We start from the raw sequence: 22,290 nt of genomic DNA, 5'->3' as shown, positions 1-22,290 counted from the left end.
TTCACAATATTCACCATTAATTCATCCTTTAATACGTACACCAATTAACTGTGTCAGTAATAAACTTTCTTGCTGATTGGGATTTTCCTTTTCTTTTTTTTCCCCCCAGTTCTACGGATTTGAAACTTGATATTAATAGATTTCTGTATATTAAATAAATAGATGTAAAATATTTGATTGACCATTAAGCGTTGCATTGCCTACAGCCTTGTGTTTGTGCATACATGAACAAACTCCATATTATAAGCACCTCAACACACCTAATTTACAAAATATCTTCGCATATAATTTCTGCATTATGGCTTTTTTTTTCTCCCCAGTTGTACTTGGCCAATTACCCCACACTTCCGAGCTCCCCCCCCTCTGCCAATCCAGGGAGGGCTGCAGACTACCACAATCCTCCTCCGTTACATGGGGATACCAGCTGCTTCTTTTCACCTGACAGTGAGGAGTTTCACCAGGGGGACGCAGTGCGTGGGAGGATCACACTATTCCCCCCAGTTCTCCCCCGAACAGGCGCCCTGACCGACCAGAGGAGGCGCTAGTGCGGTGACCAGGACACATACCCACATCCGGCTTCTCACCCGCAAACATGGCCAATTGTGTCTGTAGGGACACCCGACCAAGCCAGAGGTAACACGTGGATTCGAACCGGCGATCTCCATGTTGGTAGGCAACGGAATAGACCACTACACTATCCAGATGCCCCTGCATTATGGCTTTCTATGTCTTTACAGAGATTGAAGAAGTGGAAAAAATGGTACAGCAGCAATGTAACAAAGCACATTCTCACCAGACATCGGTTCAACTCCGGCATTTGCAAACTCGACAGTTCAGGTAAATTTTGCACATCTACCAACTGCTATTACAGCATGGGTACAAACATTTAGTTTTGCATGATTCACCGGTTATACTCTAGCCAAACTCAAATACCGGGAAGCTGAGCTGTGCTCTATCACATGTCATTTAGTTTTTAATTCACACTGAAATCGTGATTTCTTTATAGCTGAAAATCAAAAATTAACGTGGTTTCTCAAGATCTCAACATAAGTTTTGTGTTGTGTCTGCTTAAGATCAGGATATTTACCTCTGCACTTTAAAACGCCATTTAATTCTGACTTCATCTGCTAGATTTTAATTTGCATGGGTCCTTGAAGCTCTTCATCATGTTCGTATATGTTGGGTGACATGTTTCTAGGACCAACAAGGAAGTGAGAATGAACCTCAAACTTGGAGTGCATATTTTAGCTCTCTCATTCTCCTTCTTTGTGTGCAAGCCACAAATTATTATCATTATTATTACTGTATAAAATAAGTGTGACAATGGTGAGGTGTGCGGTTGAAATGACAGATGGGTTCAAGGTGGAGGTGGGATAACATCAAGGATCGGCTCTGAGCCCTTTCTTGTTAGCAATGGTGAGATCAGGCAGGAGTCTCCGTGGACTATGATGTTTGCGGATGACATTGTGATCTGTAGCGAGAGTAGGGTGCAGGGCTCGGAGAGCCTCAAGAGTGGAGGTATGCACTGGAGAGAAGAGGAATGAAAGTCAGTAGGAGCAAGACGGAATACATACATATGCGTGAATGAGAGGGAGGACAGTGGAATGGTGAGGATGCAAGGAGTAGAGGTGACAAAGGCATATGAGTTTAAATACTAATTGGGGTCAACTGTCCAAAGTAACGGGGAGTGCAGGAGAGAGGTGAAGAAGAGAGTGCAGGCAGGGTGGACTGGGTAGAGAAGGGTGTCAGGAGTGCTTTGTGACAGAAGGGTACCAGCAAAAGTTAAAGGGAAGGTTTACAAGATGGTTGTGAGACCAGCTATGTTATATGGTTTGGAGACACAAGGCACTGACGAAAAGACAGGAGGCAGAGCTGGAGGTGGCAGAGTTGAAGATGCTAAGATTTTCACTGGGAGTGATGAAGAAGGACAGGATTAGGAACGAGTATATTAGAGGGACAGCTCAAGTTGGATGGTTTGGAGACAAAGCAAGAGAGGCAAGATTGAGATGGCTTGGGCATGTGTGGAGGAGAGATGCTGGGTATATTGGGAGAAGGATGCTGAATATGGAGCTGCCAGGGAAGAGGAAAACAGGAAGGCCAAACAGGAGGTTTATGGATGTGGTGAGGAAAGACATGCAAGTGGCTGGTGTGACAAAGGAAGATGCAGAGGACAGGAAGAAATGGAAACGGATGATCCGCTGTGGCAACCCCTAACGGGAGCAGTCGAAAGTAGTAGTAGTAGTAGTAGTATTGTATAAAATGTAAAACAGAGTTAATCTTTTTTCTCTTTTTTTTACATTCCATTCATGTACTTAGCTGATTTGCTATACTTAACTGATTTTCTCAAAGTGGCACGGCTCCTTTCACAGAGCTGGAATATTTGATCTTGGGTCAAGGGTCTCTGGCTACAAGTGGGATGGACTCAAAGTACGGGATTTTCTGGCTTTGGCTCAGGTCAGGTGAATCAGCCGTACTAAATTGTCCCTTGGGGTGTGTGTGTGTGTGTGTGTGTGTGTGGGCCCTGTGATGGCCTGGTGGCCTGTCCAGGGTGTCTCCTCGCCTGCCGACCAATGACTGTTGGGAAAGGCTCCAGCACCCCCACAACCCTGAGAGCAGGATAAGCGGTTTGGATAATGGATGGATGGATGGATGGCTCAGGCTTCAATTAAATCGCTGTCCATGGTTCTGAACCCAGTGCTACAGTTAACATGGTGCAAAACCATATGCAATAAACAACAAGAACAATACTAATAATAACCATAATCACAACCTTCATAGGACGCTTAGCAAAACAGGTTTGCTCACAAAAAGATGTGAGGGAGCAAATGAGAGAATAAGCAAATGATGAAAGTACTGGAGAGGGAAGGCAGAAAATATCTGAAACAAGACTGAAAAAAATGCACAAATGACAGATAATCTAAAAGAAGAAAAAAATAAAAGAACGTTTTTTTTTAAAGTGATGTAAGATAGGACACTAGGTTGGTGAGCCTGACCTGGTTGTGACGGTTGTTCCAGAGCTTGGTGGTGTAGAGAGAGAAATTTGACTGTTTGATAGGAGGGAGGCAACAGATTTGGAAAGTGAACCACAAAGACAAAACCGGCAATGCAGTTGTGCACTGGTGCCCTATGGATATGCTACTTGTCTAGAATACGCCATAACTGGTTTTATTATCATGTAGAGAAACATCTCATTTTCCTTCATCATTTCCCATTTGGTTTACTATATCATACCATAACCCTGCGATTCCCCCCCCCCCTTTTTCTCCCCAATTGTATCCGGTCAATTACTCCACTCTTCCGAGCGGTCCTGGTCACTGCTCCACCCCCTCTGCCGAGCCGGGGAGGGCTGCAGACTACCACATGCCTCCTCCAATATATGTGGAGTCGCCAGCCGCTTCTTTTCACCTGACAGTGAAGAGTTTCGCCAGGGGGACGTAGCGCGTGGGGGTATCACGCTATTCCCCCCAGTTCCCCCTCCACCTTAAACAGGCACGCCGATGATCAGAGGAGGCGCTAGGGCAGCGACCAGGACACATACCCACATCCAGCTTCCCACCCACAGACACAGCCAATTGTGTCCGTAGCGAACCGTGGGGTCTGGCAGTGGGCCTTCAACAGCACACTGATATTGTAATCAGCCAAATTTTGGGGATATTTTTTTAATATGTGAACAGCTCCGACACACAGCTCTAACACACACACACACACACACACACACACACACACACACCGCCAGTAACTCAGTGCCTCAAGATCCACCAAAATCCAATCCATTGGATATCAAATAGCCTTTGTCTCTCTCCATACTTGGAAAACAATGAAAATGCACATGACATGGCCTCCACTTCTGGCCTACAACATCACCATGGAAAGCGCTAGAAACCCTCTTTACAAACTGACCAGACCAAGTCAAAGCAATTCATGAGCAAAGAATAGAAGTAACGATAAAATCAACCTTCACATGCAGAATATGCCATGAGCAAAGTCGCAATACAATCATATGCAAAATATGCCAAACCGTACGCCATAATATTGAGTATAGTAGGCCTGACGTTACATGAGCAAAGTGTGGTATTAACCAGCTATGAAGTGCCATCACAATATGTAAAATGAATACACCAGCTTTGATTTGGAGTAAAATAAAATTAGGCAGCTGACCTTATTAGACTACTTGAATATAAAGTCCATCCATTGGTCCTTCTTTGTGAAGTGGGCAATGGCCGCATCATGCAGTTTGTCCTTGGATTTAAGTTCCATCAGAAGGCCTTTTTCTATGGACATCAGTGCCAAAGCTCCCAGTCGATCCTGTCCGGTTGTGTTACTGGTGTGCGTCTTGATGCGCTTCAGGGCCAAGAAAGACCACTCAACTGAAGAGGTGGATACGGGGATGGTCAACACCAGACGTGAGGTGATGAAGCGTAGGCAAGACAAGAGCGGGAGTTGGCCTTCCATTTCCAATCACTTGTTGCTTTTCCCCGAAAGCACGTCTTGAGAAGGGTAACGCGAACAAGCTAGCTACAACGTCGCTCTCATCTCCTCCTGTAGCCATGCTTCATCTTTTGTCTAACTAAACTAAACTTCATCGCACTCGTCTGATACACAGACTAACGTTAGTGATGTGTGGTTCAATTGGTTTAAGTGAACCAGTAGATTTGGATCGCCAGTGTAAAGAGTTGGTCAATCACAAGTAATGACCCCTCAGCAACCTCACATCATTCTTTTATATGAGTGAGCCCGCATCTGGACAGGTCTGGACTTCTAGAAGTCCTAGGGCAGTATTTTTTTGTCCCACCCACTACAACAGTAAAATATGATTGGCTGATACACCTGTCACTTTCTAAATAAACACACAAGCACAAAGACTTCTAGCAGTCCTAACCAATGAGGGAGTCAGCCAGCTAACCCTTTCTCTGCCAAGAGACAATGACAACAAAATCTGATTGGATAACTCGATTTTCATGGTTTCAGGCCAGTAACCCTTTCATTACTGAAGCAAGCTTGATAGAAACTAATGCTAAAATTAGAATTAGGAGAGAAAATTATTATTAAATGAAAGAATTTAAATATAGCATTTAAAATGCTGATATGTTGGGCCTTCTCTGAAGTCCTAGAAGTCCCTGAGGGTTCCCCTCTGGCTCCGTGTTGGTAGGCAACGGAATAGACCACTATGCCACCCGGATGCCCTAACACTGTGATTTTGCCATGAGTGCCAGGCTGCAAGCAGGATCTCTGCTTACTTCACCGAGTGTAACTATTTCCAATGCTGACAGCTGAGCACACAGGCCAGTTGAACCAAACAGACTTATTATGGTCGGTTTGAAAAATATTTTCAAAATTACCATTACCACCATTGAAGAGGCAACTTTCACCTTTATTTGACATGGCTGGATTTCAGAATAGACCATGCTAAAATATTATACTGTTACATATACTATTATATATGCGCTATTCTCAGGTAACCACTAAAAAAGGGTTGGAGCAAAGCTAAAATATGCAGAAAAGAATAGAAAAGCAATATATGAACCGACAACTAATCATAGCGTGTGAAAATTCAAAACCTATCCATGCCAAAGTGTGTTGCTGAACGGTAAAGGCTTGAACATCCTGAAAGCAAGGATAACAGCGATACATAAAGTGGATTCACAGCATGTGAACAATGGAGGACGATCAGCTGTTATGTAACAACAGCAAGGGAGAGAGAGGAGATAAATCATATCGTTACTACAAAAGCATGCCATTTAAACAAGGATTTGCATGTTTAACTTGTCGCTTTAAAACAATATTCCACAACGAGTGGGTGTGACCACAGAGGAGTTGACAGTAGCTCTGGAGTAACTACTGAAGTGATGATGTCTTTCCTCGGAGGTAATGAGCCACACTTTGGCTTGTTGATTTGGGGATTGTTTTGTTTGTCTTTTTTTTTTTTTTTTGGTTTGTTCTTCAGGAAAAAAAGAATCAACAACATAATAACCTCATTAGCCAAGATTCAAAATGACTCTTGAGATCACTTAAACCAACTTGCATCTACAGGTTGTGTCATAAAATATGCCGTTTTATCGGCGGTTGATTCTGCTTTTCGTGAAAGGGAGACTCGTTTTTCAACTTTGCATACAACTATATTAGGGGAGTCACAGAGCATATTGTCTTGACATTTATGATATACATCCTCCATGTAATGAATCAGCAACAAAACTGAGGGGTGTCAGCTCCTATGTGAGGTTGCAGACCTTTTTATATGTAGTGTCATCCCTGGGATAGACAAACAGATTTTAGAATGACGTTTATTACAACTGCTAAATGGCTGAGCAGCTATGCAAACAATTCAGCCCAGTTCCTTGTCCAGACTCTGGCAGTCAAGTGTGATCGATTCTGAATGGTTAATGTCTGCAAATACCCCATTCTTCATCCACCCACCCACACACATTTTCTCTGATGTCCACACCTGTCACAATAGTGCTTATTAATGAAGCCATCAGCTGCAGCACCCCAGACCACAAACAATAGTATTTCTTTAAGAGCATGTTGCAATAGACATGTGTGCATGCACGTGTGTGTATGTGCATGCATGCATGCATTCTTGCATGTGTGTGTGTGTGTGTGTGTGTGTGTGTGTGTGTGTGTGAGTGTGTGTGTGCACGCTTGAATGTGCACATGTCTCAGAGGAAGCCAGATATACCCAATGGTTGTTCACAGCTGTGGGAGACATCCTTGTTTAATGGGGTTTAGAAGAGCTCTCCTCTCTCAATTAGTGTCTGTCAGCTTTGCTAGGGGCTAACGGGGGCAGCGGAAAAAAATAATGGAGGGAGGTGACGTTGTAATTGTGTCTTCCCTCTTTTCCATACCACTTTCACTCTCGACATACTCCTCTTCAAGTCTATGCAAATTTCTCAGCAGTCAATTTATAAAGATTACAAACACATCTATCCATTATGGGTGTAAGTATGAAATAATTTATTCACAAGTGGTCTGTCTCATTATGCCCTTGTTTTTGTTCCACTGATGCTCTGAATCGCTATCATCAGATTTACACCTTTAGACATAATGTGTATGTTTCATTGCCACATTTCCGTGAAAAGGTTTAAAGTAGATTAAAAATTAACCCATCAAAACCCTTTCGCAAACCATGGGTTTGCCAGCTAATGAAGTAAACAACTGATTTGGTTCTCTCTAGGGCCATCTCTGCCTTTTGGGGGAGAGCTTTGAGCAAAAGTTGACTGTCAGTTACAACCATGTTTTACCATTTTATCAAATCTTTGCTACAACCGCTGTTTTAAAAGGGAAACCATAAGTTATATGGTAATTATAAGCTTTCTGTTGAGGCCCTTCGGCAAGCATAATTTTATGTATATATTATGTTAGATTTAGGGGATATTCCGCCCTCATCTGTTGAGCACTTTAATCAACACCATTGACGGTTTCCGAAAAAAAACCCAAAAAAACCGCTATATTTTTTAAATATATTTTTATATGTATTATTTTTATTATTTTATTTTATTATTTCTTATTTTTATATATTTTTATATTTATACATTTTTTATATATATATATACATACACACACACACACACACACACACACACACACACACACACACATATAAAATCCAGTGATTCAAGTAAATTCTTTACGAGACAGATATTTTTTTTTTATCTCATTGTGTTAAGCTGCCCTCCTCAAACATACGATGTCCCTTCATCCCCTGTGGAGACGGGACTAAGACAGGGCACATGGTTTTGACAGGGAACGCGATGTAGGGCTGCAGTCTCTAAGCCTCCTCTCTCATCCTAAAGACAAGTCAACAACACATCTAAATTCTGTTGCCTTGAAGGTGATTTTTACTTTCCCTCGTTTCCATGTGTGCGCACACCATCCATGGGCCCCAACCCCCCTATGGGTGAGTGGGCTGCATGATGTTGACTCACTAATTTCTCTTCATTTAAAATGGTGTCCCCTGGCAGCCTGGGGGACAATGGGATCACAGTGTTGCTCCCGCTGACTGTCAGCATTTAAAGAGCGACCCAAAGGTAAAGACGACACACGCGCACGTATACACACACACAAGCCTTGTCGAAGCTCTCAACCGAGCACTCCAAGGGGTTCACACTTCTCTCACACACCAACGTGCACATATGCACACAGAAAGAGAGAGAGAGAGAGAGAGGGAGAGGACAGCAGAAGACAGCAGAGGGGATCACCATTTCTTCCATGTCTATTATTAGATCTTCAACCCAGAGACAAACTAATGACACATTGGGATGAATCACAAGAGAGGATGATGCTTCCAGCACAGTGTGAGGAACAGCTCACACTATCATTATCAGCAAAGAAATTGCACACATAAAAAAAGTCTATTGAACTGTTGCAGGGGCTGGAGCGCAGGACGAAAACCTGCAGCCTGTTTAATTCAAGACATACGTTCATGGTGTGTTTAAGAGTAATGAACCTTGATTCTACTTTGTCGGTGACACCATGGCAATGCCGGGCAAACTGGGTATGCATCCTAGTGTAGCATTCAGACAATACTGTTAACAGCTGTAGCACCACAGTGAGCCCTGCTATCATCCTTGTACAAATTTGAATGAAATACAAATAGTAATAGACACGGGCTCGTTTGTGTTGGGCTGATCTAACAAGCCGATAGTGCTAACAGTGTTGTCATCTCCTCGTCTGCACCCACTGCAAATGGATAAGACCAGTAAAGCAAAAAAAAAAACCCAAAAAAAACAAAACCTAAAGATGATTTGTCAGATTCCATACACTTCATTTAAAAAAGACGTTTGCCGTTTTCTAGCCCCACTAACTTCTAGCAGCAGTGCTGGGAAAAAGGCAAAAAAAATTGCTGCAAATACCTGAACGACCCAGTCACTGAGGTAATGTATTTTATGGAGTGACAGACACACCTCTAGGATTATGAGATTAAAAAAAATGTCATCACATCAATTTCCTGCCTCTATATGTGCAGTAATAGGCATAGTTGTCCAAAACCAATATATTCAGAATTGTTGAATAGATAAATTCTGTTAAATAAATGAATTTTAAGACAGCTGATAATAACCTTTCAACTCCATCATAAGTACGTGTTCACGACAGATGTTGGTTTTACAAGCGAGTAGCTCATGTTAGACTATAGACCTTCTGTCCATATGGGTGCACCATTCCTTGAGGTGACTGCACTGTAAAGTGAGAGGCTTCTGAAGAAATGCATGTTCACAGAGTGCACGTTTTAAGTGCTTTGTGTGTTTGCCCTGTGCAAACCACCTAACAAACCAACCTTTTCACTGTTAATCGAAATGGAAATGGTCACATCGGGTGTGCTCTTGCCACGCTCTGCACCCACACACACTGTCATTCCCAACAGTTCTCTGAACCAACTTTGGATTCAAAACCAGGCCACCGCAACATGGCTTAAAGAGCAGTTCTGTGAGCCCATCAGCAGGTAGGTCTTTTTTCTCTCTCTTCTTCGCTGGTACATTCATGTGGGGACCAAATCCAAAAACTATTTTAAGGTTTTTTTTTAAAGGACAAGATCCAGCGTAACATTCTGCATCTCGTGAAATAAGAGCCGAATAACTGGTAGGCCTGTTATTTGTTGCCATTGTTCCGCTAATTGCATGTTCCGTATTTGTGGACATTGCTCTGACGTACACTAATGTGCTCTACTAATACAAAGGCGATCTCCGCCGTACCACAGGGATGTGACTGTAGCGAGACTGAGAGCAGACGGAGGCGAAGATGCCAATGCCTATAACGTCTGTTCTGTGTGCAAAACGCCACGCATCGACCCGATAACACGCAACGTTCCCTGATTCAGTTCAATCTACTCCGAGAGGACGTTGTTTCCCCCCCTCCCCAAAAAAAACTGAGCAATCGATCATGAGTCTACTTTGTCACTCCATCAGTTTTAGAGCAATTTGTAACCGCGTGAATGACGTAGTCATTCATTGTTGGAGTAAAGCCTAGTTTAATAGTCTGTAACGATTAGTCGTAATCGGTGTCACCATTTTTAGCCTGCCTGCGGATCCGCTCTGCGTAACGCAGCCAGACGATGGCTGCTGCCAAATGATGGAGACGGCGGCGGCTATACGTACGAAGCCAATGACGTCCTATTACGCGAGAAACGACGTGGGTAATCTCAACCCTGGTGTGGGGGAACAAGTGCGAAGTATATGAACTAGAGACGGCTGAGCGGTACAAGTTCCTGTTAATGGACCGAGAGGCGGTCTCGGACTTATTCGTTTCGTTTGAAATTCCACATTCGCCTCTCAATTAACTTGCTTGAACTTGGCTGCACTAGACACACCCCAGTATGCCGTTGAGCAAAGGCATCATCTTAACCGGCCGGAGCAGCGCAATAAACAACAACCATTTGACTTGAGTAAAGAGAAAAAACACACGTTTCAGAACCCGTAAAACTGAGTTAACCGGACGAGCGCACATCTTCAATGCGATTCTCTTACGAGTTCAGATAAGCAAGTTTTACCCCCTAGACACCTCTTGAATCATTATCGGCTGCATAGAAATATTCACCGTAACTTTTGCAAGCCCATAGACAATACAGCGTCCCTGTCCGACTTACATTTCGATGAATAATCAGGGGCGCAGCGTGGAAAGAGTAAATAAACACATGCGGTATAGGAGGGAGACGACACTTAACTATTTGTACAAGTGTTGAACACACAGGTCGAGGCATTCCCCTTCCACTTCGTCCTCCGAGATGAGGTCTGTCAAAGGGCGCATCGGCAGCGGGTCGTTCTCCTGGAGAGGGGGTCTCATCTCCCGGAGGAAGAGCTCCAAGAACCGTCGGAAGGTTTTCTCCTCTGTTGCAGAGCCCGCCATCACTTCTCATTCCTGGACAGACTGGATAGAGCTCAAGCCCGTCAATAGGACTGTACTTCGGAATCGCAGGCTGGACGAATCACTCGGCGGCGCCGGCTGTAAAAAAAAAAAAAAAAAAGAGGGTGGGTGGATGATGGGTGACGTGAGAGGACGAAGGGGGGATTTAAAATGAAAGGAGGTGGGTGGGGGTTGGGGGTGGAGATGGGAGACAAGAGCTCGCCGGGAACGCGCGTACGTGAGGAAGCGGCAGCCAATTGGCTCACGTCCCGTCCGGTGGCTGACGTTGACGGGACTCGGCACGCACGAAGACGCACCTGCGGGTCGGAATTGTGCCTCGACACCTCGCACCTGCCCCAGGCGCACGAGAGAGAAAGAGAGAGCGAGCGTAAAAATTGCATGTAAGAATAGACACCATGCCACGTATGGATGAGCTAGTTTACATAAATCTGACCATGATGAACGCAAACGCATCTTGTATTTCATCTTTGCAAGGTGCAATTAACCTTGACGCAAGGACAGTCGTAAATTATTTGATTTATCAAACTATTCTTATAAGATTATTATTATTGTTGTTGTTACAATTTAATGGGGAAAGGGTATTTTTTGGGCAGGAGATGGAAAGTGATATTATTCAAAAAAGAAATGAATCAGTTACACTATTGATCCATCTTCGAAATTTCTTAACCAATTTTGTGTAAAATAAAACAGTCATTGAGCGTGATCAGCTATGAAAAGGGAAAGTACATTCCCTATAAGTCTCCATCATCCCCATCATCTCCCAGCAAACATGCTGTAGCTGCATACACTCAATCAAGCTTGGTAATGGCTGGTTCAATTTGCAGTAAATTGCCAGTAATAACACCAGGTTACGTAGAACATTCAAATAAGCAGCAGAACTTTTCATTTTGGCTGAATTATAAATGTCATCAAACCAAATTGTTGTTCCATACCTTGCATAAAAAAGCCTCTGCTGTATAATTAATAAATGTTTGATCTTGAAATGGAAATAAAGAGGTCTGGTCTGGTCTTCAGTGCAATAGGAGTTAGATCAAGAAAGTCAGGCTACTCTGATTGGTACATAGACAATTACTTGCTTGTAAGGACCAATGACGCCAAGGTTAGGAAGGTCTTAAAGGGACAGTTCCCTCCGTAATCAAAAATAAATGTTTTTCCTCTTACCTGTAATGCTATTCATCCATCGAGATCGTTTTTGGTGTGATTTGCCAAGTTTTGGAGATATCGGCCGTAGAGGTGTCTAGCTTGTCTCGAATACAACGGAACTGGATGGCACTCGGCTTGTGTTGTGCAAAACGCCAAAGAAATGTTTTAAAAACTCAACAGTAATGTCTTTTTCCAGAAATCATGACCTAGTTACTCAAGATAATTCACAGACCTTGTACAACAGCAGTCTATGGCTTCTACAGATGCATTGAATAGAGCTGGCGAACACTATGGCGGTGTGACTCCGATTAGAGAATCACGGAGGCGGAGCTTCAGTTTGAGGGTATTTATTCGAAGAATGTGTGTATCTGTCATTGACACACAATTTCCTCGAAATGGAAGAGGCAGACTGTAGCTCACTGGCAGACAGACGGACTGAGACAAGCTGGTTAGAACCGGTTAGAAATCCCCTGGTCAGGGCCAGTAACCTTACCAGTAAACTCAAGTGAGTGCACAATACTAGTAATACTAGCAAGAGCCAAACTAAACTCCTCTTCTTAACGAGGGCTTTCCTACACAGCCGCCCCCAAAAGTCTACTTAGACCTTTTGAACAAAACAGCAAAGCCTCTCAGGGGTCCTCTGTATCCGGGATACTCGGAAGCTGCACCAGCCGGGACACAGGGCGCAGGTAAATTCCGTCGTTCATCTGCACGGCCGCGGTGCTGACGCGCCCGTCAGCTCCAGGGTACGTCTGCTTTGCTCGCCACAGTTGACATTCTCAGCAGGAGTGCTGATGATTGCAGAACACTTCTCTTCCATGTAGAACCCAGAATTTACGTCGGAGATCAGCGAGTGGCCTACCCTCTCAGGCGCAGGGTTGAGAAGAGTTTGATCATAGTCTTGGATGAGCAGCTTTGTCAGGGGATGGTGTGGATCCAAGACGGTTGGGTGAATGGTGTCCATCTCCAAGTTCTCGGCTCTGCGCAGCTTACCGCTTACTCTGAGAAGACCTGTAGCCTTGTCATACTCCGGAGATAGGGAGCCCAAGCGACTGTCCGAGGGAAGTGACCAGTCGGACTTGAGAGCCTTGATCTCATCTGGGAATGAGTCCAGCTGGGCTCGTTCAAGGAGGACCTTCTCAGCACTGAGGTAGTCGGCTGCTTCACAAGGCTGATCTGCGGTCTGGGCATCAGCTGCCCCATGAAGGGGCCTGACTGTTGCTTGGACAAGCTCTTTCCATGAAGAGAAGTCTTTGATGGCAGGGAGCTGAGGACCGGGAGAGATAGTTACATTACAGATTATGGCGGACTTCTTCAGTTCGCTGTGGTCAGACTCAGGATGAGTAGAAGGCATAGTAGGCCACTGACCTTCAGGTAAGTAGAGGAACTCTGGACCTTGGTGCCATCGATGTGATTGGGCTAATTCCTCCTGGGTTAGACCCCGAGTGATGTCATCTGCTGTGTTTGTGACAGAGTTCACGTATCTCCAGCTATCGGGCTCAGTCAGGTTCAGGATTTCCACAACTTGTGTGCCCACGAAGACTTTGTATCTACAGGACTCTGACTTGATTCAGTGGAGAACTGTGGTGGAGTCCAACGACAAGACAACCCACTGGATGGGCACGGTGAGCTCAGTTTGGAGTACGTCAGCGAGCTGAGCACCTGTGATGGCAGCACTCATTTAAGTCGGGGCATCGACAGCTGCTTCATGGGAGCCACCCGAGACCTAGCGAGCACGAAGGAAACGTGACGTGGACTTGCTGTTGGTCATCCATGGTCCGCATGTAGGTAACAGAGCCGTATGCGTGCTCAGACGCATCGCAGAAGATGTGGAGGTCCCTTGTTGCTGTAGCGGTGTCCATGTGTGGTGGAGCATAGGCTCGGGGGAACTCCAGGTGGATGAAGTGAGGAATCTCTTGCTCCTAGGCGCGCCATCTGTCGAGCAGACTTTGAGGTCAGATCAGGTCGTCCCAACCACTCTCCTCCTTCCAGAGGTCTTGTATGAGAACCTTAGCCCTCGTGGTGAATGGTATGATGTACCCAAAGGGGTCATACTGGCAGGCAAGTACTCGGTAGAGGTTCCTCATGGTGGGTGCTGAGGTCTCCACAGGACGATGCTTATAACCCAAGGAGTCGCCGAGGCAGTTCCAGCATAGACCCAGGGTAGGCTCCTGAAGGTGGCTACTGCTCTTGGAGAGCCACAGTTCGCTGCTTTCAGAGTGGGCCTCAGGCAGGAGGTGCTTGATGACCATGTGCACGTTGCTTGCCCACTGGCGGACCTCAAACCCTCCAGTCTGTAGGTGCTGGCGGAGGTTGTCGATGAGACACTTGGCCTCTTCAGCAGAGTGTGTGCTATGCAAACAATTGACATAGAAGGACTGCTCGACTGTCTCTGTGAAGATGGGATTGCCCTCTGTGTGGTTTTGGATGTGTTGCTGGAGGGCATAAATTGCACAGCAGGGACTACATGCCGTCCCGAAGGGGAGTACCTGCCACTCATAAATGCTCGGCTCCTGCTCTCTCTCCATGTTCCTCCAGATGAAGCGTAGCACTGGCTTGTCAGTGGGCAGCAGGCGGATCTGGTGATCATGCCTTTGATGTCACCACTGACTGCCACGGCATGTTGGCAGAACCTGATAAGGACACCAAGCAGGGTAGGCCCAAGTGCAGGTCCAGGGAGCAGAAGGTCATTTAAGGACAGGCCTTGGTACTGAAACGAACAGTTAAAGACAATCCTGTCCTTACTGTTGTGGGTCACCATATGGTGCTGAATGTACCAGGATTCTGTGGACTGGTCAGCTTCTTCAGGGGTTATCCTTGCCACGTAACCAGCGTTCTCCAGTTTCCATATCTCATTACAGTAGACCTCTACCTGCCTAGGGTCCTTGGCAAGTCTTCTCTCTATGCTGCAGAGGCACAGCAGCACGGCTTCCTTTGGAGCATGAAGCGGAGTAGCACTTGCTTGCCGAAGCAGCGGGTAGCGTAGCACTGGACTCCATCGGCCTTGACCCTGGTGGTGGATGCGTGGAGCACAGCCATGGTGGTGGATGCTTGGAGCACAGCCATGGCTTGCTGGTCCTGCTTGGAGCGGGTGGCTTCCTTCTTACTGGCGTAAAGAAGAGTGTTGACCCTGGAGTGACCAACCTAATGCAGATGCTGACAGGACCACCTGGCGGGCCTGCACGTACGGGCTGTACTGGGATCAGGAGGTGTGGCATATCTGAAACAATCAGAAGCAGCGGCTGGGCATGGTCGACTGGCGGCAAGGGCAGGCCGCGGAGGTACTTGTAGCATTTCTGTAGTGCAGCCACGGGGTAGGAGTGTTCGGCCAGGCTGAGGCCTTCGGCAGTGAAGGCCTGGTGGATCCAGTACTCCTGGGAAGGTGTGCACAGTGGAGAAACATCAAAGGAGACGGATCTGCCCTGGAGCTGTTCAACATTCTGCTGGACTATCTGTAGATGGAAAGTCTCTGGCTGTCTGGGAAGGTTCAGGCGCTGCACAGCTTGAGGGAGAACAATACTTAATTCAGAGCCATCGTCCAACATGGCGTAGGTCTCCAGGGCTTGGTCTCCATTCCGCAAGATGACCTTGACGACCTTTAACATTACCTGTTGCAGACGGTTGGGCCAATCGAGATAGACCTTGATGGGTGGTGTGACCATGTGGACTTTGGTTTCACCCTGCTGGACAGAGTCATGCAGAATGGTAAGGTGCTGCTCTTTGCAGGTCTTGCATGGGCACTTCAGAGTACATGCTTCAGCAGAGTGGTTGCAGCCACACTTCCAGCACCGTTTCCCTTCTTGGATCCACTTCATAACCTGGCTGGTAGATAACTTCTTGAAGTCGTCACATGTATTCAAGAATTGCTCCTTGTTGTCACAAAAGGCACAATACAGCTTGGACTTAAAGGCGGTCTTGGAGTGAGCAGGCTCTGGAGTACTAGCAAATATCCCCAGCATTGAGAAGGATGGTCGTGGTCTTCTCCTTGTAATGAGAGACACGTTGAGCCTTCTTGACTGGCTTGGGTGCATCACACTGGTAGAGTGCTGCAGCTTGGCTTGAGCGATGCTTAGTTTGTGACTTCATCTGGAGCCAGGCTGCCAGGTCAGGCAGGGTGTATGTCCTGTCTGACCCTGTCTGGAGAATGCCGCAGCTCAGACAGTATTTGATAAATCCATCCCTGTTTGATGAAGGCATCTTGCTTAGGAGCCAGTCGACGTGGGATCCACATCTCAAATTGTACCCGTTTGGCCCTTCAAGTGTCACGAGAATGCCCACCAGAGACTGGATGGACAGGGCAAAGGAGTCAAAGGCTTCAGTGTCACCAAACTTGATGGTAGGGGAGTTGAGGATGGCACCTAGCTCTGACTGGATGAGCTGTCGGGGTTGACTGTATTTGTCTTGCAAGGCTTGCAGTGCAGTGGTATAAGGCCAAAGGTCATACATGTAGGCCTTTGCTAGATGGAGGGCACTGGGGAGCTTCAAGTGGCCGAGAAGCACTTGGTACTTATACTGTTCAGTCAGGTGCCTGTGGCCCATCAAGTTATCCAAGGCCATCTAGAGTCAAAGTAAATTTGCGGTCACGCTCGAAGACTGGCAGCATCGGCTGGGGGATGCCGTAAGGAGAGGCAATTAGCATCCGCGGTGGTGTAGCGGTCTAAGCATCGGCTTTGTGTCGATGCAGTTGCCCACTGCAGACCAGGGGTTCGCGCCCCGGTCTCATCAGATCCGACTATGGCCAGACTCGATGAAGCAGCAATGATTGGCAACGCTGTCTTCAGGAGGGGGGCGGAGATGGCTTTTGTTCGTCACATGAATGCGTCTCCGTGTGTGTCGGAAAAAGCAGTGGTTCGGCCTGGATTCGCCTTGTCATGAAAGTGGCAAGGCGTCTCCTTCGAGACTGCCAGCCAGAGAGATGCAGTTGGCGAACACATGTACCAGGGTGGGTGTTTGAATTAAAATAGGGGGACCGATTGGGCACTAAATTGGGAGAAAATCAGAAATTAGTTTGAAAAAAAAAAGGAGAGGCAATTGGCATCTCTGAACCACTCTGTTGACAGCCAAAACATTTCCTTATGCGCCCACGATTTGATGGAGGAAAGCTGCGCTGGGGGGAAAACCTTTGTTGATACTGGGCGGTCCCTCCTCCGTGTCTGGGGCCAGGAGTGAACCAGTATCCCTGTGGCAGCTCCTGCATCTGCTGACTTGGAAACTGTGGGACTAATGTGCCATCCGGTCCCCCTGCTGGTGGATACTGTCTGGGCGTGTATTGGAGCTGTTGCATGGACTCCCTAATTTAAGAAACTTCAGCTTTAAGATCTTTCAGCAGAGCCATTTCAGACCTCATTTCTTCAAGCTGTGAGAGTACAATAGGGGAGATTTTACCAGGGTTTTGTTGAGTAGACGGTTTTTCTTTCTTTTCAACAGGAGTGTTGCTTGACTGGGCTGAGTGGATAGTGACAGGCCGTTGTTGTCCTAACATTTTTTTTTATTTTGCCTTTCTGCCTCATAGGCACATATTGTGTTCATTCGCTCAAGTAACAGTTCATCAGAGATGCCAGTTTGCTCCAAATAAGGCTGGAGGTCACGTTTGATGTCGTTACTCTGCAGGCCAGGTAACACAATGTGAAGGAACATTTTCTGCACCAACCCGGGGTCATATTGGAGACCTGACTGATTCCTGCAAAGCCAACAAGATCTTTTGTCTCAGGTCGAAAGCACGAATAAGGAAGTTCTGGGTGTTTTCTTTTAGGTCCTGCATCTCTGAGGTCAGCTGCTTATAGAGATCGGCTGCACTTTTCTCCTGGTAATGAGAATGGAGTATTCACCTTAATGTGGGTAAGATCAAGTTGGCTTTCTCCTCCAGATAGCTACGAAGTTGCATGCCAGGGGATATTGCTCTTATCACTGCATCTACGATCTCAAGTTCAGGGAAGCTCTTGCTTACACCATGTTCGATTTGATGAGCTAGGCTTGAGAAGTTTAGTCGGTCTTTCTGACCAGGCTCACCTATTTGGCCAGATATCTTCAAGTCTTTATGCCATAGGGGAGGTGCATGACTGGAGGCTGTGCTCGGTGCTAGCATCCTGCTGGAAATCATGTTTTTAATTTCCCTGTTCTCTTGCTTGTTTTTCTCATTCTGTTTCTGTGTGGTTGCCAACTGAAGTTGCAAGGCCTCAATTTCCTTGATTATTTTTTTTCCTCATCTTAGTCCTGTTTTTTCTGTTCCTCGTCTGCCTGTTTTAGTGTGCCAGTTTTACGAGCTGCCTGGAGCTCAGAAATGTTGTCTTGAAGATGGAACAAGTTAGCCATTCCTTTATCCTCAAGTTTTTCTAGCTCTTCGCTCTGTATGTACGTAGTTTGAAATTAGTGTGATGAGAGCTGTTCGACCCTTTCCAGTAACATGCTTAAACCCTCGTCCTGCGATGATTAGATGGTCACACAACTCAACCAGAGTATCTCTGGGCAGCACACACAATTCTCTTATTACTTCTAGCTGTACTTTCTCTAACTGTAACGAATCCATCTTTCTTGCAGAGCGTGGGTATTAGCGGTGTGAAGGGGTACCTTTTAATCTTTCGGGAGTGGTAGCAGCTCTCCTAGTATATAGAAATATCTCAAATCACATGTACTCAGCTCTCAGACTGTCGGGAACCCACTGTAGCCAATTCACCACTTGCTCTCGATGTCTGGGTTATTTAAAAGGACTGCGTGATGGCTGGAGACATCTTGTAGACGCTGACCCACGCTGCACACAATCCCAACGGTGCCCCCAAATGTTACGCCCCTGTAAGGGGGAATATGAAAGGAATGGATACAGAGACGACAGTGCTGCTTCAAGTCCCACAGTTGTAATGAACGAGCCGCAAGCAACCCCTTTCCCTCACAGGCAAAGCTAGGTATGAGCAATCGAAAACACATCAGTAGATAACAGGCTGGCAGTTGAACTTGGGGAAATAAAGAAACACTGTAAAACGTTACTTCAACTATATTTTCCCAAAACATTACATAAAGCAAATTAGATGGTGTTTTAAACACAATATCTCTTTTTACCCTCTTTTACCTGGACAGCAAGAGCAATGAATTGTACATCTCTATACCAAAGCAATGGATTGCAGATAATCTGATTAGCAGATCAGAGTGCATTTCTCTATCTTTTTGTAAAGCAATGAATTATTCAATTCAATTCAATTCAATTCAATTCAATTCAATTTATTGTCATTAAAAACAATGTGCAGGCACATGTTAAAATGAAATGAGGGCTGTGGCTTCACCAAACAGCGCAAAACAGACACAGACAAACACAGCAAACACAATATAAGATATACACACATGAAGACCAAAAGCTAAAAATAAGTTAAAAAAAGAGCTGGAGTACAAAATATTTAAAATATCTACAGACATTCAGTGGGTAGCCAGGTTCAGGTGGGCAACAGCTTGTGGAAAGAAGCTGTTTTTTAGCCTGGTAGTGCAGGCTCTGAGGCTCCTGTAGCGCCTCCCAGAGCTCAGGGGGGAGAACAGTCTATGGTTGTGGTGGGTGGGAACTCTGCTGATGCACAGACCCCTTCGAAGGCAGCATTTGTGATAAATGTCTTTTATGGCTGGGAGCTGGGTACCGGTGATATGATGGGCTGCCTTGACGACCCGCTGCAGAGCTTTCTGGTCTACTGAGGTGCAGTTGCTGTACCACACCGAGATGCAGCTGGTCAGGATGCTGTCTATGGTGCAGTGGTAGAAGTTGGTGAGAATTTTGGGGGGTAGACGGGTGCTCCTCAGCCTCTTCAGGAAATGCAGGCATTGTTGGGCCTTTTTCACAAGGGCCTGGTGTTTAATGTCCATGAAAGGTCCTCACTGATGTGGACTCCAAGGAATTTAAAGCTGGAAACATGCTCCACTTCCACCCCATTGATGTGTATGGGGGAGTGGCTGCAGCTTCTAGACCTCCTGAAGTCCACAATCAGCTCCTTTGTCTTCTGCACATTAAGGACAAGATTGTTGGTAGCACACCATGATGTGAGGTGCTCAATCTCGTCTCTGTAGGCCATCTCGTCATTGTTGGTGATACGGCCAATGACTGTGGTGTCATCTGCAAACTTAACTATAACATTTGAAGGGTGAGTTGGCAGGCAGTCGTGGGTAAAGAGGGAGCAAAGGAGGGGGCTCAGAACACAGCCTTGAGGGGCACCTGTGCTGAGTGTCAGGGTGGAGGAGGTGTGGTCACCTAACCTAACAAACTGAGGTCTGTTGGTCAGGAAGTCCAGGATCCAGTTACAGAGGGAGGGGTTGAGGCCAAGGGAGAGGAGTTTGGTGGTTAGTTTGGCAGGGATGATAGTGTTGAAGGCAGAGCTGTAATCTATAAACAGCATCCGGATGTATGTGTTGTTAAGTTCAAGGTGGGTCAGAGCAACGTGCAGGGCAGTGGCAATGGCATCCTCGGTAGACCTTTTGGGATGGTAGGCGAACTGATGTGGGTCGAATGTGGGGGGTATAATGTTTTTGATGTGAGCCAGAACCAGTCTCTCAAAGCACTTCATGGCAATGGGGGTGAGAACTATGGGTCGGTAGTCATTCAGACATGTGGATGTTGGTTTCTTGGAGATAGGAATGATAGAGGTGGTCTTAAAGCATGCCGGGACTTTAGATTGGGACAGTGAGAGGTTAAATACAGGTGTGAAGACCTCAGCCAGCTGGTCGGCACATTCCCGGTGGACCCAACCCAGTATGCCGTCTGGTCAGGCAGCCTTCTGTGTGTTCACTCTGCGCAGTGATTCTCTGACCTCTGCGACTGATAGAGTAAGCACCTGGTTTTCTGGGTGGCTGGGGATTTTTGTGGCTGGGTCAGTATTGTCCTTGTTGAAGCGGGCATAGAAATGATTTAGCTTGTCTGGCAGGGAGGCATCATGGACAGTGGGACCGCGATTAGAGCTTTTGTAGTCTGTGATGGACTGAATGCTTTGCCACATTCGCCGGGGATCAGAGTTATTGTGAAAGTGGTCCTCTATTCGTAGGGAATATTTATGTTTGGCTGTTCTGATGCCCTTTTTGAGGTTGGATCTGGCTGCGCTGTAGGCCTCACAGTTACCTGACTTGAACGCTGCATCCCGGACTTTCAGCAGCTGCCAGACCTCACTAATCATCCAGGGTTTCTGGTTTGGAAAGGTGCGGACTGATTTTTTTGTTGTGACACTCTCAGTGCAAAAGTTAATGTAGGCTAGTATGGCAGATGTCTGTTCATTAAGGTCTATATGGGAGCCATGGGTAGCTGAATGTGCAAAAATACTCCAGTCTGTGTTTTCAAAACAGTCCTGGAGTTCAGAGACTGCTCCTTCTGGCCAGACACTGATTGTCTTTACTGCTGGCTTGACCCGTTTTATTAGGGGTTTGTAGGCTGGGACCAGGAACAGGCAGAGGTGGTCAGAATGCCCCAGATGAGGGCAGGGAGTAGCTTTGTATGAGTCCTTGATGTTTATATAGAGATGGTCAGGGGGGGGTTTTGTCCCCTAGTGGGGCAGGAGACATGCTGATGGAATTTGGGCAATACAGCCCTGAGGTTAGCCTGATTAAAGTCATCACCTATGATAAAGGCATTGTCCGGGTGTTTGGTCTGTTGTCTGTTGATGGCACATTGTAGCCATTTTAACTTATTCAGTGCACATCTAGTGGATGTTTTTAACACTATATTTTCCCATTCAGTGCATTTAGTAAACATTTTCATATCTATTACACCAGATCCAGAGGATCATCAAGCCAACTAACCGCCTCATTCAGACAATGGGCTTTCAGACACTGATGAACACAGACACGTTAAAGAAGTGGGCAACTTCAGTCTTCAGTGTCAAACAAAGATGGGCTTTTTTGGGCACACTAACACACACTTGAGCCAGTCCCGCACACGTACACAGTGACGGAATGACTGAAGGGTATTGTAGTGTTGAAGTGTAAGGGACACTTCATTTAGTCGTGATTGTAGAGTGCGTGATCAGGCCTGCACTCTCTCTCTCTTCAGTTCTCTATAGGAACATCTTACAAGTTGACTCCGAACATCAAGGTTAGACGTTAGGTATGACAATCCCATTGTTATATGTCTGCTTAACGGGACGTAGATGGCAGTCCTCTTATTTTGTGTTTTTAACATGGTGACTGTTTACATATTCTGCCGAATTCAAGAGGGGAGAATGTAGCAGGAATGAAAATACCTGCATTTATTTGTATGAAGTTCGTCAAAATATTCTAGTTATATTCCCAAGGGAGGGCGGCATGGTGGCACACTGATTAGCGCGGTCGCCTCACAGT

At 46.1% G+C, this 22,290-nt stretch overlaps 1 protein-coding gene across 1 annotated transcript in view; it reads right to left on the bottom strand.

Moving 5' to 3' along the window:
* Positions 1-10,836, bottom strand: part of ppm1e (protein phosphatase, Mg2+/Mn2+ dependent, 1E) — a 64,541-nt gene extending 53,705 nt beyond the window's left edge. The window contains exon 1 of the mRNA XM_056284245.1: positions 10,655-10,836. Within this exon, the coding sequence (XP_056140220.1) occupies positions 10,655-10,836 (182 nt within the window). The remainder of the gene's footprint in view (positions 1-10,654) is intronic.
* Between the last annotated feature and the right edge of the window lie 11,454 nt (positions 10,837-22,290).

This window comes from Lampris incognitus, chromosome 8 (genome assembly GCF_029633865.1).
Source record: "Lampris incognitus isolate fLamInc1 chromosome 8, fLamInc1.hap2, whole genome shotgun sequence".
Lineage (NCBI taxonomy): Eukaryota > Metazoa > Chordata > Actinopteri > Lampriformes > Lampridae > Lampris > Lampris incognitus.
Note: the sequence above shows the minus strand (reverse complement) of the source record. Positions and strands in the feature narration are given on the sequence as shown.